Source organism: Neomonachus schauinslandi, chromosome 2 (assembly GCF_002201575.2).
Source record: "Neomonachus schauinslandi chromosome 2, ASM220157v2, whole genome shotgun sequence".
Taxonomy (NCBI): Eukaryota; Metazoa; Chordata; class Mammalia; order Carnivora; family Phocidae; genus Neomonachus; species Neomonachus schauinslandi.
In genome coordinates this window covers 144,225,222-144,240,529 of record NC_058404.1, presented here as the reverse complement: position 1 = coordinate 144,240,529, position 15,308 = coordinate 144,225,222, and the positions used below count along the sequence as shown (strand labels likewise).

The window sequence follows — 15,308 nt, the reverse complement described above, 5'->3', positions numbered from 1 at the left end:
GGTGATTAACATAACATAATAAAAAAATAGTAAAAAAAAACCCAACCAACCAACCAACAAAAAACACTGTATACATGATTTCTTTTTTTTTTTTTTTTTTAGAATTGCTAGTTCATTGAGTAAACAAATGTTTTTAGGTGTTAAACAAGAATATGCTAGAAACAGGTTTATCAAAATTAGTTTACATATTGCAGTATTTCAAAAATCGTTTTACAGGGTAAGTCAGATAAAGGTTCTTTCTCACTTATTACTAAAACCCAGCATATGAAAAATCATTAGCTAGCTTGGATCTCAAGAGTTTCGGCATATTTTATTATTCTGCACACATCTTATAAAAATAATTACACTTGCCACAGCGAGCGATATTAAGGAGCTCTGTGTTTGTGAAGAATTTTGTTTGTTTGACTTCTTTTAAATAGACCAAAGGAGAAGAAAAAAGAAGACTGCTCTTGAGGTACCTCTGTTGCACGTTTACTTTTGTGTAACTTAAACTTGAGTAAGCAAAGTAAAACATGGAGGAAAGTCTTAAAACATGTTTGGTTACCATTGTTTTTAAAATACAAGTACTGACTGGAACTGTTGGCTAAACATACCTGGAGATCCACATTTTGAAATTTCCAATAGCAGAAACATTCCTCCTAATTTAGCTCCTAAAATTAATTGCTGAATCAATTTTTGAAGTTATACAGTTTATTTAGTTTCCTAATACAGAATTTCAGATGACTTCAAACACCAAAAGCTGAAAGGTCCTGGGGAAGAATTAGTTTACAGAAGTGCCAACTAGATGTTATTATAAGATACACATTCCCAGGACTCAGTAACATTAGCAAACAGGCAAGAATAAAATATTTGCATGTTATGTTCTGGCATTAACGCTCAACTGTCAAAGATGATCACATGGGAACAGGTTCCTTTTCAGAAAAATTATTTGAAACATAGATGATTCTTTGAAGAAGAACAGATGCCCAGATGTAGCACCCTATTCATTAACCATGACAAAAAAAAAAAAGGCATAAACCAAGATTTTTATACCAAAGAAACATGGTTATACTTCTTTTGCTATTGATAGTCACTATTAAAATAAGTAAATTATTTGGAGATCAAGGGAAATCTGTTAATCCTTCCACAGAATGAGTTCTTCTGTGAGTGCTCATCTTGAGTTTCATGCTCCAAGCCAGTGGCATAGATTAAAAGTCTAATTAATGATCACATCCTCTGGATAACATAACTTCTTGGGTAGTCCTTGTTTTAAATTCCATGCTGTGAAAGATTATACCCACTGGAATATAAGCTCCATGAGGTCACAGATTTTTTTTTTTTAACCATTTTCTTCACTGATGTAACCCCAGCACCTAAGATACTTGGCACTTAGTAGGCATTTACTAAATATTTTTGAATAAATGAATGATAGCAATGCCCCAACGTGTTTAGGCTCTCATAACAAAATATATGCAAAACATACTAAAATGAACGTCTCCTTGAGGTATCAGCTTGGTCTTAAAGCCATGGCACTGAAATATATCCTGAACTTCCTTCACAAAATTTTGCACTGACCAGAGGTTTGTCCAAAAATATGTAACCCAGAGCATTTTACCCCATTCTCTGTGTAACTTGCCTACTCCAGGGGCAATGACATGAAATGGGAAATGAGAAAGGCCCCCATAATCCACCTCAGGAAGGAAATCAAAAGTTTGTCCCATTTCAGCCCATCACTTAATAATATAACATCATTGGAACCAGGAACATCTCACCCATCAGCTCACATGTCCATGTACTCTATCATATCATGCCCAGGGCATTTTGGAACTAAGCAGAGAGCCTTGATTTGTTCTTTTCTCTTAGTCCTTGTTCCTCCACTGCTAGAACTTTCTAAGAAATTCTATAGAATTTCACAAGGATCCAAGAACTATCTGGCCTGGCCCAGAATTTGGGTCAGAGACCTTTATTTCTCAGGGACAGTCATCAGTTTGGATGTAACATCCTTCAGGAGCCTTCCACAATGCCTTCTAAGCTGGTTTAGTCATCTTCTTCTCGGATCTCATTTACCTGGAACCTCTCCCAGAGCACCCAGTTGTATTGAAATGATCAGTGAGTAGCTGTTTCTCCCACTAAATTGTAAGCTTCCTAAGGGGCCATGTCTTATTCCTGCCTAGCATTTGTCATAGTGGCCGGCACAGTGCCTAGAACAGTAAGTATGCAGGCAATGCTTGCTGAATTCCATGCCACCTGCAACCATCCTTTAGAATGGTTGTATGGTGAAGATGGAATATTGCTAGAAATGTTCCTCTCCTACAATGGAAAGCACTATTTGAAAAACATAACTTGATATTCTGTTTCAGAGAGGATGTCATTTCTGTTTTAAGAAACTTGTCCAGGAGTGCCTGGCTTGTTCAGTCGGTTCAACATCTGCCTTCAACTCGGGTCATGTTTCTGGGGTCCCGGGATCGAGCCCCGCATCCAGCTCCCTGCTCAGTGGGGAGCCTGCTTCTCCCTCTCCCTCTGCTGCTCCCCCTGCTTGTGCTCTCTCTCTCTCTCTCAAATAAATAAATAAAATCTTAAAAAAAAAAGAAAAAGAAACTTGTCCACAATCTCATGATGCACTAGATTTGGTCAGGACCTTGGTTCCAGGTTCCAGAAATCCAAATAGAACTAGCTTAAGCCAGATGAAGTATTTATTATAATGATACTATGTCTCCTAGAGCCCACAGACAGGAACAGAATGAGGCTAAACTTTGAGAATTACACATGATGGGGACTCAGACTGTCAGAAAACTTGAGCCTCGTCTCTGTTCTCCTCTGACCAGCTTCTTTTGCTTTTCTGGGCCACATGGGGCAAAACATGGCCAAAATAGTTTCAAAATGCACATTTTAATGTGCAAAGAACCCAGAAAGACTAACTTCTGTTCAGGTTCACAGTCCCCCTGGGAATGACTCCAATTCACCCAACTTCATGAAGTGCTCACCTTAGACCAACCAAATGCAGCTACTTGTGGGGTTCAAAAATATGGCCAGGCTGTTGGGCAATCTCATAGGTGTCCACCACACTTCCAAATTCGTTAGTTTCTAAGAAAAACCTATAATCAAAATGGACTATTTCAAATGTATGAATGGTAGTCTCTATAAAATATAAAGTTGGTTTTTTTTAAGATTTTATTTATTTATTTGACAGAGAGAGACATAGAGAGAGAGGTAACACAAGCAGGGGGAGTGGGAGAGGGAGAAGCGGGCTTCCCTAGAGCAGGGAGCCTGATGTGGGGCTTGATCCCAGGACCCTGGGATCATGACCTGAGCCGAAGGCAGATGCTTAATGACTGAGCCACCCAGGTGCCCCAAATATAAAGTTTTTCAAAGCAATAATCTGCAAATTTCTTTCTCTTAATAATCATGGTATTGATAAAAAATTTCCAAATAAATATGTTTGCTTTGGGGCGCCTGGGTGGCTCAGTTGGTTAAGCGACTGCCTTCGGCTCAGGTCATGATCCTGGAGTCCCGGGATCGAGTCCCGCATCGGGCTCCCTGCTCGGCAGGGAGCCTGCTTCTGCCTCTGACCCTCCCCCCTCTCATGTGCTCTCTGTCTCTCTCATTCTCTCTGTCTCAGATAAATAAATAAAATCTTTAAAAAAAAAATTTTTAAATATGTTTGCTTTGTTTTAAAAATAAATTTATTATATAATAATGTTGACAGTTTACATAAACATCATTTAGAACATGCAAAACAATTATAAAATACATTTTTTAAAAGATATGAAAATCTTTGAAGTTCTTTCTTGATATTGGACCTACTAAATTTTAAAAGACACCATTTACATTTTAGGATCAAAACAACATTCCCAAGCCTGACTTGGCTTGAGAGATTCCATTGGTCAACTAACATCAGTTCAGGGAAGAAGAAACATTTACAGCATTGTGTTTTGTTTTTAAATGCTATAACAAGCGTTTCTTTCAAGCACTTTGGTATCAAAGAACACCGAGAAAAAGCAAGGGCATAAATGAGCCCAGAAGAAGACTTTTGAAAAATAAAACATATGCAGCAGGAATCCATTGGATATAATCCTGTTTCAAGGATGGCTATTAAGTCAGAAGGAAAAATGGATTTAGAAGATGATTAGTTGTTTGGCTTAGCTCTTAATATATTTGAGCTATTTCTGTGAAGACAGCCAGCCTCATTCTCACTCAAAACACAATGTGTGATAGGTAACATCCAAATTCATCTTTGGTCTGAATTCTCCACTTTACGTTGTGTATGAAGTCTACACTGCAAAGTAAAATCTGCTAGGATTCTGGAATAAAAGCTGCTTGGCTAACATCACAACAGCAAAAGTATAGCAATTTGGGGACATCTTCCATCAGTTTTTGTAAATTCTGGTCAATGTAGAAAGTTTCATATTCTATGGAATATTGGCTAAATGTAGATTTAGCTTTTTCAGTTTTAGAAGAGTCTTTATTAAATATGCTATGGTGTTGAAGGAACATTTGGCAAGATGGTCCCAAGTAATAGATGCTTACGGTCATGATTTCATTGCATCAACATCCACTTGAGAGCAATCACAGGTACTGTGTTTTGGAAGAACAAAAATGAGGCTATAGTCACAAACAATGTGTGCCTGGGCTCTGTTGTGGTGTCACTGACCATTTCCCAGGAATAAACAGCCTCTTCTTCCAGGGATATCTTTTATCCCTTAGTGAGCATAAACACTTACCTAGGCCTTAAAGACTCTCAGGCATTTTCTTTCCATCTTTATTCATTACCCTAGCTATGGAGCAAATCTGTTTGCTTTACTAATGTAAGAATTTATTCACGCCACGGAGAATTTATAAAGGAGCAAAGAAACATAATAGAAGTCAATGCTGCAGAAAACATGATGGTAACAGTACCATATATATCCAGGATTCTCCAACCTGAGTTTCTGCAGGAATATAGCCCCAGCACCTCAGAGTCACGGCAAAACACAGTTTAGTATAAAGTCTTTGGTTATATTAGTGAGTTGGGTTATACCCACTCTCATCAACAAAAATGATAGTTAAGAACACAAACTAAAATTGAGTAAATCTTGGTTCCAGTTCCAGCTCCATCAATTCCTAACTCTGTAAATCCAGGTTATGTTATTTAACTTCTTTTTGTCTGTTCCATATACGGGAAATGAGGATCATAAGAGATATCTCACAGGTTCTTAAAAGGATTAAAGGAAATGATGATATACTTTAAACTCTTGGTCCATGTAAGGGCTGGATAAATGGTAGCTTTATTATTAATTCAGTTCCTAAAATCTAAACTCCTTCCCACTTTCCTTTTTTGTTTGACTAGTAATCCTGGTAACAAAACTTTAAGTGGAAGTTGATTAAACTTTCTTAACTGAGTGCTTTTTCCCAATTACTGAACAATAATAAAATTACTTATTATTATTAAAATAATAAAAAAACACCGACTAACGTTACAAACATAAAGTAAAGATATCATTTAAAATTCATTTCTCCTGGCTATTTTCCTGAGACACATTCTGTCCATTTTCAAATGAGCAAGGCATTTTGCAGCTTGCCACCAGCCTGGAGGTAACTTCATAGCCTGTAAGAATAAGGAAAAAGACAGCAAGCTAGTTAAAAGAAATGTACTATGCAAATTAAAAAAAAAAAAAAGTTTAGAGCCAGCATTTCTGGAAAAGGAAATTTTTTCTACTGCTGGTGGAGCAATGAGAGTCACTGCTCTCTCTTGCTGGAGGTGAACAGGAAGCCTGTGGATCATTGTTACTGCTATGACTTAAGAGGAACTAGCCAAGGATGAAGCCAACTCTTGGATACGTGAGCAGAAAAAGAGAAAAAATGTTTCCCAGTGTGGGAGCCTCTGGTTCACCCAAGTGTGCAGACTACCTTCCCTCTGGACTGCCAGTTCATGTGAGCCAAAACACGTCCTTCATTTTAAATCGGTCTGATTGGGTTTGCCTCAATCACAGCCAAACTACCCCAGCTAGCTGATGGCACTAGCCATCCTCCGATTGTCCCCTTGGAGCCTTTCTCTGCTTACCACCCCCGACACTCTCCACTCCAGGAGGAGGGGGCTGACACATCACAAGGGCTCCCTTGCCTCCCAGGTGCTGGTTGGGTTTGGGTAATGGGAGGTGCCTGTTGAAGATCTGAAGGCAGGAGGTGAGAAAGTTTGGGGTGTTTTTTCTGCCTTTCCTCCTCTTCCTTGTTTTGGTTCCTGCAGTGGCTACTTTCGTCCACAGATACAGCTCCTACAGAGTATAGGTCCTCTGGCGGCCAGCCTCTCAGTGCCAAAGTAACCTTCCCCAGCCCTTTCAGGCATGGGAGAGGGGCAGCCTCCTGCCAGTGTTAGACTCCAGGAGCCTCGAAGTTCCCGTGGGTTCCTCAACCCTGCCCTCCCAATCCCTCGTCAAAATCTCCTTGTTGGATCTTGCTGGGATCCTAATTGATACAACATTTAAAGAGCTTAGAACAGTGTTCGGCATAGGGTAAATGCTCAGTTAATGTGGTTATTATTAAAACATGGTTATTGCTATTTTTTTTTAACGTGAGATGTATAAACTAAAATACCTCTTCTTTGTGCCCCAAAACGAGGAAGAAAAAGTATAAACTAACCACCACAACCATGTAGAATTAGAAAGCAGGTTGATCTCAGCACACTAGAAAAGGTATATAAAAGTCCTCTTTCCACATGCCTCTCAATGTGGTAACACACAAAAGAAAGATATGAGAAAGTGTTTTATTTGGCTTCGGATTCTATGAAAAAAAGTAATTTACTTTTAGATGTTTCGAAGCACAATCAAATTCCAGTCACTGATTTACTAGATAAAGTTAAGCCCCATTTCACCAAGTAACTGTCACCTGAAGAGTATCCCATCTACCAAATTCATCACACTCACCATTAAGCAATACTAGTCTCTTGAATATCTTCATTTATTGGAGTTATATCTTTCCCCAGAGTTTCCATTTCTTCTTCCTTCTTCCTTCTTTTACGACGCTTCCGAAGAGGACTTGGAAAACAAAGTGTCAGACATTAGTATGGGCCTGTTATTCATGTGAACACAAAATCGACCATCAGGAGGGCCTATGATCTTATTTCTAGATGGTTAAAAGTTTGTAGGTTCCTTTTTTTCTTAAATATGTTAGGTTCTCTCTTAACCTATCTCTTTCTCTAGGCTCAAATGATAGCCACAGTAGGCCAACGTAATGAATAGAGTAGAGTTACTTAAATAGAAAGAATATGGTACCTGGTTGTTGAGGAAGCTTGGTTAGCACAAGAAAAATTTTCAGAACAAGTTATTTTATAAAACTGACAAGCATTGTTTAGTGTGTGAATAAGAAATAGTACAAATTGGAAACAGACAGAAGAAAACCGAGAGAGTGAGGGTAGCCTATGGATATGTTAATTAAGCTTATAGATACATTAAAAAAAAGTGTTAGATATTCTGGACAGAAGTCCAGTTTCTTAAAGTGTAATTCAAAACCGATGTGATAAAATAAGCCATTTCTCAGCTCTATCCCAAAACTGGTGTTATAAAAACTCCTTTTTACCATAATGCAGGTAAAAAAAAAAATGTTAAATATCTTTCCATTTTATAACTACAAGGAATCTTACAGATTATCTGGTTTAATCATCCTGTTTTATAGAAAATAAAATGCCTGTTTAAAGATGTTAAGAAGGGGCCCCTGGGTGGCTCAGTCTCAGTCGGTTAAATATCTGCCTTCAGGTCACGATCCTGCAGTCCCAGGATGAGCCCAGCGTCAGGCTCCCTGCTCAGTGGGGAGTCTGCTTCTCCCTCTGTCCCTCCCCCCCACTCTCATGTTCTCTCTCATTCTCTGTCAATTAAATAAATAAATAGATCTTTAAAAAAAATAAAGATGTTAAGAAGTTTGTCCCAGTTCTCAAAGAAATCTAATAGCAGAGCTGGGATAAAAATAAAAGATTGTAGACTTCTGGTAGCTACACTAAAGTTTTTTTTGTGAAGAAAGCAGTCATGAGACATCCCGTTTGGGTGTGTACAGTAGCCCAAAAGTGATTGTAGCAGTTTAGGAGGCTAGACTAGCTTCTTAGGGCAATGATACAGCACTTTATATATTTTTTAAAGATTTTTTAAAGATTTTTCATTTGACAGAGAGAGAGAGAGCACAAGCAAGGGGAGCGGCAGAGGCAGAGGTAGAGGGAGAAGCAGGCTCCCTGCTGCTGAGGGGCTCGATCCCAGGACTCCGGGATCATGACCTGAGCAGAAGGCAGACGCTTAAGACTGAGCCACCCAGGCACCCCAAAAATAGAGCACTTTAAAAAATGGCGGTTTACCATATTCTGTTGGAGTCCTGGTCTGATACAAATTTTTATAGCTTTACAAAAGAAATTAACTTAAGAATTGTACCAAAACACTCTGTCTCAGAGAAAAAAATCAAGGTGTTTCTTGATTCTCAAAGTTGTGGTACGCAATGAAAAGGAAAAACAGTGTAATCATCTTTTGTAAATAAAATCTATTATTTTATTGTGGCCGGGGGGGGGGGCGGGAAATGTTTTTGTGTGTCTGTTTCTACCTTCCTAAGTTACTGTGTCATGGTACAATTTAAGATAATAAAAGTCTTGTTGAGCCTAATAACAAACCCACATAAAATATGACTGACTTCAAGACTCCATAACTGGCTTTTTTTATTAAGATATAATTGACATAGAACATTGTATTAGTTTCAGTATACAACAGAATGATTCAATATATGTATATATTGCAAAATGATCACCAAAGTAAGGATAGTTAACGTTGGTCAGCATACATAGTTATAAAATTTTTCTTTCTTGTGATGAGAACTTTTAAGATCTTCTCTCTTAGCAACTTGCAAATACACAATCGAGTATTGTTCACTACGGTTGCTAAACATACGTGACATCCCGGGGGACTTATTTATCTTACAACTGGAAGTTTATACCTTTGATCACCTTCACACTTTTTGTCCACCTTCTTTTTTTTTTAATCAAGAGATTTATGCATATTTTATTTTTAATTATAATAATTATGCCCAGGAAAATGACACAAACTATGCATCGTGTGTTTTATTATAAGTAGATACTTCAATAAAAGTGATGGCAGACCTCAGAAAGTGATTTATTTAAATCATAGCAAAAAGGAAAGAAGAAAGAGGGAGGGAGGAAGGAAAGAAGAAAAGAAACAGCAAAATACAATTTCTCAGATTTACTTAAAATTAAGTTTAAAAAATACTTACTGACAGCATGTGCAGACACCGACCACCAAAATGATAAAAATGACCATAACTGCTATCAAACAAATCACCAGAATCTGCCCTCTATCTCCTCTGAGGTAAAACAAGTCAACTCTCTCACATCTCGCCCCAGTGTAGCCTTCATCACAGCTGGAAAAATAAAACAAGGTAAACAGTAAAAAAGACTTTGAAGACTCTCTATCATTTCTTGTTTGAAGAAACTAACATTGTTGTCATTAACTGGAATTGATAAAGGGTGCAGTTCCTTTAAAAAAAATTTTTTTTCCAATTAAGCTGAATACCACTGTGTTCACAAATAATTTCACTTTCTTTGCTTTGCTGAAAACCTGTCATCACTTGAACAGTAACAATATGGCTAACATACATAAACAGAGATGATGGCAATTTACTAAAACTTAGCTTAAAATTTTAGATTCCGAGCTTGAAAGAGAGGGGATGGTAAAATTCCCTCTGCAGCCTTCCCAAGCACGTAATTAGCACCATGACAAGGAATTCAAAATCCCCAGGACTTCCCATTTCATTGTAGGGCACCCAACATGCCCAAGTTCTCTTGCTACAAATTATTTAAAAATTACACTGCTTTTTTTTAACTTTATTTTATGATGTTATGTTAACCACCATACATTACATCATTAGTTTTTGATGTAGTGTTCCATGATTCGTTGTGTATAACACCCAGTGCTCCATTCAATACGTGCCCTCTTTAATACCCATCACCAGGCTTTATATGATCCAACACTGTAATGTGTGTGAAAGTTCATAGACCAATGCCTAACACATAGAAAGCTCCATAAATGTGATTCAACAGGATTCCTCTCTCTCTCTCTCAACTTCCACCCACCAATTCTGATTCTGCTACTCGAAGTGGCCACACAGGACATGATGCTCCTCCATTCACCAACTCTCCAACAACATCCTCCCCAAACACAATAAGTCTTGTCCTCTCCAGCTCCTTTATCTGATGCTCAAGAGTCCATTTTCAGCTGCGTACACCATGCCTTCCACTGTCCTGTAAGTGGCCCCCTTCTCCGTGGCCCTCATAAAGTGCAGCAACCAGACAGCAACAAATCTCCAAGGGGGACATTCACTTTCCTCAGTCTCTCAACTCTTTATCAACGCAGCCTTAGGATTTACCCCAACACAGCAGGTTCCCTTTGGCCCAGCCAAGGCCTGTCTGAGCAATGCTCAACGAGCTAAAGGCTCAGTGATTTGGAGACTATCCATAGTATTCTCTGCTTCAAAGGTACGTAAGAAGTTTGTCTGAGGACACTTCAAAACCGAAAGCATATGTTGTGACATCAATACCTTTGCATTAACAAGTATTTGCCCTTTCGACCCCTCAGACTCGTTCAAAACAAAAGAGATACTGGTCACATATATAATTATATAAATCTCAAAAAGATGAAATTCCACTTCTTTTTTTTTTTTTTAAAGATTTTATTTATTCATGACAGACAGAGAGAGAGAGAGAGAGAGAGGCAGAGGGAGAAGCAGGCTCCCAAGGAGCAGGGAGCCCGATGTGGGACTCAATCCCAGGACCCTGAGACCATGACCTGAGCCGAAGGCAGACGCCCAACCATCTGAGCCACCCAGGTGCCCGAAATTCCACTTCTTAAAAAGATTTCTCTGTAACCTTGGTTTTTTGTTTGTTTGTTTGTTTGTTGTTTTGTTTTGTTTTGTTCTGTTTTTATTTTTTAAAGAAAGGATCTATTTGCCGGGCCATTCTATACGTTATGTTTGACAGGTGCAAGGCATTTAATTCCCATAAAGCCTATCTTGCACAAGTAAGGAGATCCCTTAATGCCAATATTATAACTGATACAATGCTTGAAACAACAACAACAAAAAACTAGCTTGGTCACAACCATCAATTGAAAGGTGATGCTCAATGCAAGCCAAAGAGAAAAGATATCTAATGGTATCTATTGTAAAAGGACCCCAAGGATGTATGAGGGAAAATTGCTGCCTTCAAGATAGCCAGGCATCTTTGTCTCAAGGTCAAGATCACAAGAAAAGAGCTTAGAAATATCCTATCTCCATAGGACTGGAGCTGGAGGGGAAAATCACATTTAATTGCAAGTGTGGGAGGGAGATTTTTTAAAGAGTTTTTTTTTTTTAAGGTCATAATTAAAATCTTACAAATATAGTCTCTTCCAATTAGCTTGTTTCTCTAACAAATTTACTGAATATGGCATTTTTAAACAATAACTTTGCCTATAAAATTACAGCCATTACTTGCTGCTCTTTTAGAATGTTTTTCTAACGATAAGTTCTGGGTTCATGGTGTAACCATGCTTTAATTGGATTTCTCAGTAAGCAGTACTTCTTGCAAGCTATAACCTAATAAAGTCATGCTAGAAGGTCAAACCTTTCCATAGCCAGTTACAGAGTGGCTCTCATGCCAGTTCCCTTCTCAGCAAACCAATAACATATCAGCTAATGGTCATTTCAATGGGAGAGGAAGAGATCAAGAGTGCCAGATCCTAGCAGATGTTTATTAAATGCTGAATAATTGAATAAATGAGTTTTTATTTAATAAGCATTCCATAAAATGTAAAATAATTTTTAAAGATGCCCATGACCCTTCAGGACTCTGACAAATCAGATTTGGGATCACTATTCTGAAATAATCAGCAGACACTATTACAAGAGATTTGTAACTATTAACTCAATTGATCCTTATAACATCATTTGAGATAGGTGCCATTATTAACCCGTTCTACAGATGGGAAAACGGAGGTATAGAGAAATTAAGTGAGTGGGGCTGGGATTCAAGTGCAGGAAGTTTGACTCTCAAGTTTATGCCCCAAGCACACACAACACTGCTTAAAAGACCTGTGCTGCATAAATAAATAAATAAAAAGTATGTTTCTGGAAACAAATCATCCCCATTCCGAGAAAATACTGACAAGACTAAGGGGATTTGCGTTATTGGAAACACACTTCTTTTTTTAATGTAAAAAGCAGGAGTCCACAACTCTGTAATTCCAAGCAAAAGGGGGTACCTCTGGTTTTTCAGGGTAGCAGAGTTACCCATGGCAAGAGAGTTTTGCCTGAATCTATGCTATGCCACGTCACCCAAAAGTTCAGGCCCAGGTCAAATATGTCCCATTCATCTCAGCAGTACAATTTATGGAACATCTACTCTGTGCTGGCTACTATAATAAGGATTTTTGCTTAACATAATGCTTTATTTTCAACACTTGAGAGGGAAATATTACTATCCCCTTTTATAGGGAAATATTACTATCCCCTTTTATAGGGAAATATTACTATCTCCTTTTATAGGGAAATATTACTATCCCCTTTTATAAGCTCAGGGAAGGTAACTGGCCCACCGTTAGCAGTGCTTATAATTGGTGCAAACAAAATCTTAACTTAGGTCTATCTGACTCCAAAATCTGTGTCCTGATTCCTATGCTCTTCGGCTTCCCATTGGTTCTATAGCATTTTGCCACTAAGAAGCTGTTCCTGGCCCACAGGAAGGCCTTGGTTTTGACAGTTAGCATAGCATTAGATGGACCATGCTAGAGGGACTTATTGACTTATTCACCAGTCATTTCCTGAACACTTATTAAATTCTGGCCCTGTACTTGGCACCAGAACACAAAAAATGAATAAGCCACGAGACATACCTTTAGGTGCTCACAGACACAGACGGGTGATTCAAGGAAACCAACAGCTATGCTTCAGAGGAAGAGTTTTCATAGGAGGATGACTGGATCTCAGAGAAAGGACATTTAACACACCTGAGTGTGTGTCCAAGAAGAGGGAAGTCAGTGCCAAAGCAGGGGTCCAGGAGGAGCTGATGTCTGAGTTGCAACTAAAACATCAGTAACAATAAACTTTCCAGACCGTGGGAGCATGTGTGATAAAGCATGAAAAGGAATGGAGGATTTCAGAGGAACATCTGGGCATACAGTGAGAGATAGGGCTAGAAGGGTGAGCCAGGATCAGAGGAGCTTACAGAGGCCATGGAAATGAGTTTTAACCACCCCCTGAAGGGGATGAGCTGTGTATTGATCTTAGGCAGGTAGTTTACATATAGTGGTTTTCATTTTAGAAGGCAGCAGTATTAAAAAACAATAAATCTGCAGACATAGGGACAAGTTACAAAAATGTACTGGGTTAAAGGGCATTAATATTTTAAAACTCAGGGCACCCGGGTGGCTTAGTTGGTTAAGTGTCCAACTCTTGATTTCGGCTCAGGTCATGATCTCAGGGTCATGAGATGGAGCCCTGGGTGGGGCTTTGCGCTGGGTGTGGAGCCTGCTTAAAATTCTCAATTCTCAGGGCGCCTGGGTGGCTCAGTCGTTAAGCATCTGCCTTAGGCTCAGGTCATGATCCTAGGATCCTGGGATCGAGCCCCGCATCAGGCTCCCTGCTCAGTGGGGAGCCTGCTTCTCCCTCTCCCTCGGCTGCTCCCCCTGCTGTGCTCTCTGTCTCACCATCTCTCTCTGTGTCAAATAAATAAAATCTTAAAAAAAAAAATATTCTCAATTCTCCCCCCCTAAACCGCCATGCTTGTGTGAGCATGCACACCCTCTCTTTTTCTCTAAAAAAAAAAATAATAATAAATAAAAATAAATATTTTTAAAACTCAATATATTCTCCTAAGCCAGTGGGCAATTAGAGGAAATAAAAAAAAAATCAGCTCTTTTCTTTCCCAAGACACACACATTACATTAGCAATTCTTATGCCCCTCTAAGTATTATCCAGTATATTTATTTTTTAATTAGATTTAATTATAATTAAATTTTGATGAAGTCCATGACCCTTAAATGTTCCACTGAATTAGGATTTGGAATCGCTGTTTTGAGACACTTATAAAAAAAATGTATACTGGGGGAACGACACATAAAAACATAAACATTCTATGAACTTTAGGTCAAAATTATACTTAAAAAATCACCTTGCTCATCCATCAGGAGAGGTCTCAGAGAGAGGGACATCTCTTTAGAAGAAAACAAAGATTTTTTAAATGCAAAAAGATTGTCTGTGCCTGAACAAAATTAAACTTGGACTCAATCTCCTAAGAGGTGGAAAGAGCACTTTTCTTCCAATCCCCTTCATAATAAACAGGCTTTGCAAATCTCTGCTTATAAACAGACTCATTTCCTTGCAATTCATTGACACCTGCAAAAGTAGCTTTTAATGTGGCAGAAAACCCTCCATATTTACATTAACTACAAACCACCTCACACATGCCAGAAGAATTTGCTTCCATTCGAACCACCCAGGAGATTAATGGAGCCAAAAAGCATGCTTCACACCGGACAGAAAGTTCTGCTTGCGGAAGGCAGCAGAGGACATAGCCTGCCAGCGGACCCGGGCTCTGGCGGGCTCCCCTTTCAGGAGGAAAGTGGGCGTCCGTTTCTCCATAAGCTGCTGCCCAACGGCCCCCGAAGCAAGTGGCCGGCGGCAGGACCAGGGGAACGGAGTCCCGACAGAGGGCTCAGTTAGCTCAGACTTTCCGGTCCTGCCAAGTCCCAGGCCGGCACCGTTGTGCACCCCTCTCCCTGCTGGCCGGGGCGCTCCACTTACACGCAGGACGGCGTCTGCTCGGCCACCACGAAGCGACATCGCCCTTTGATGCAGTAGTGCTTGTATTGCTTGGGGCACCGCGAGAAGTGGCCTCTCCGCCTGGCTTGCGTGGTGGTGGCTGCCGAGTGAGAAAAAGCCCCATCAGTCCACTCACCTGAGATACACATCGGTGCCTAGAATCCTGTTCCTCTCTTTGCCGCGGTTTTTCCTATAGAACATACTCCAATTTCTCGGTTCTCCTTCTCTCTACACTGGGATAAAAGCCAGGCTTCTGTGGTCCCCAAATAGCTCTAGAGATAGGGTCTTGGGGATCCTGGTGGGAATGTTGCTTATTTTAATTAAGATTTGTGTCCAGCCTACCTCTCAGAAACCTTGGTGTTGCTTAAAGGGTGAAGCATAGTTGCGATGAGAGAAGACTACTCTTTCTGGGAAGGTTATCAGAGCCTTTTATTTTTCATTCAAAAAATGACTTTCCTTTCCTTTCTTTTCCTTTCCTTTCCTTTCCTTTCCTTTCCTTTCCTTTCCTTTCCTT

The 15,308-nt window shown here is 39.4% G+C and overlaps 1 protein-coding gene across 1 annotated transcript in view; it reads right to left on the bottom strand.

The window, feature by feature from the left end:
• Nucleotides 1-3,614: 3,614 nt before the first annotated feature.
• The window catches only part of BTC (betacellulin), a 43,363-nt gene continuing 31,669 nt past the window's right edge, over nucleotides 3,615-15,308 (bottom strand). The window contains exons 3-6 of the mRNA XM_021702361.1: nucleotides 14,777-14,894; nucleotides 9,214-9,360; nucleotides 6,879-6,989; nucleotides 3,615-5,563 (exon numbers count right to left, since the gene is read on the bottom strand). Coding sequence (XP_021558036.1) covers nucleotides 6,881-6,989; nucleotides 9,214-9,360; nucleotides 14,777-14,894 — 374 coding nt within the window. The 3' untranslated portion in view covers nucleotides 3,615-5,563; nucleotides 6,879-6,880. The remainder of the gene's footprint in view (nucleotides 5,564-6,878; nucleotides 6,990-9,213; nucleotides 9,361-14,776; nucleotides 14,895-15,308) is intronic.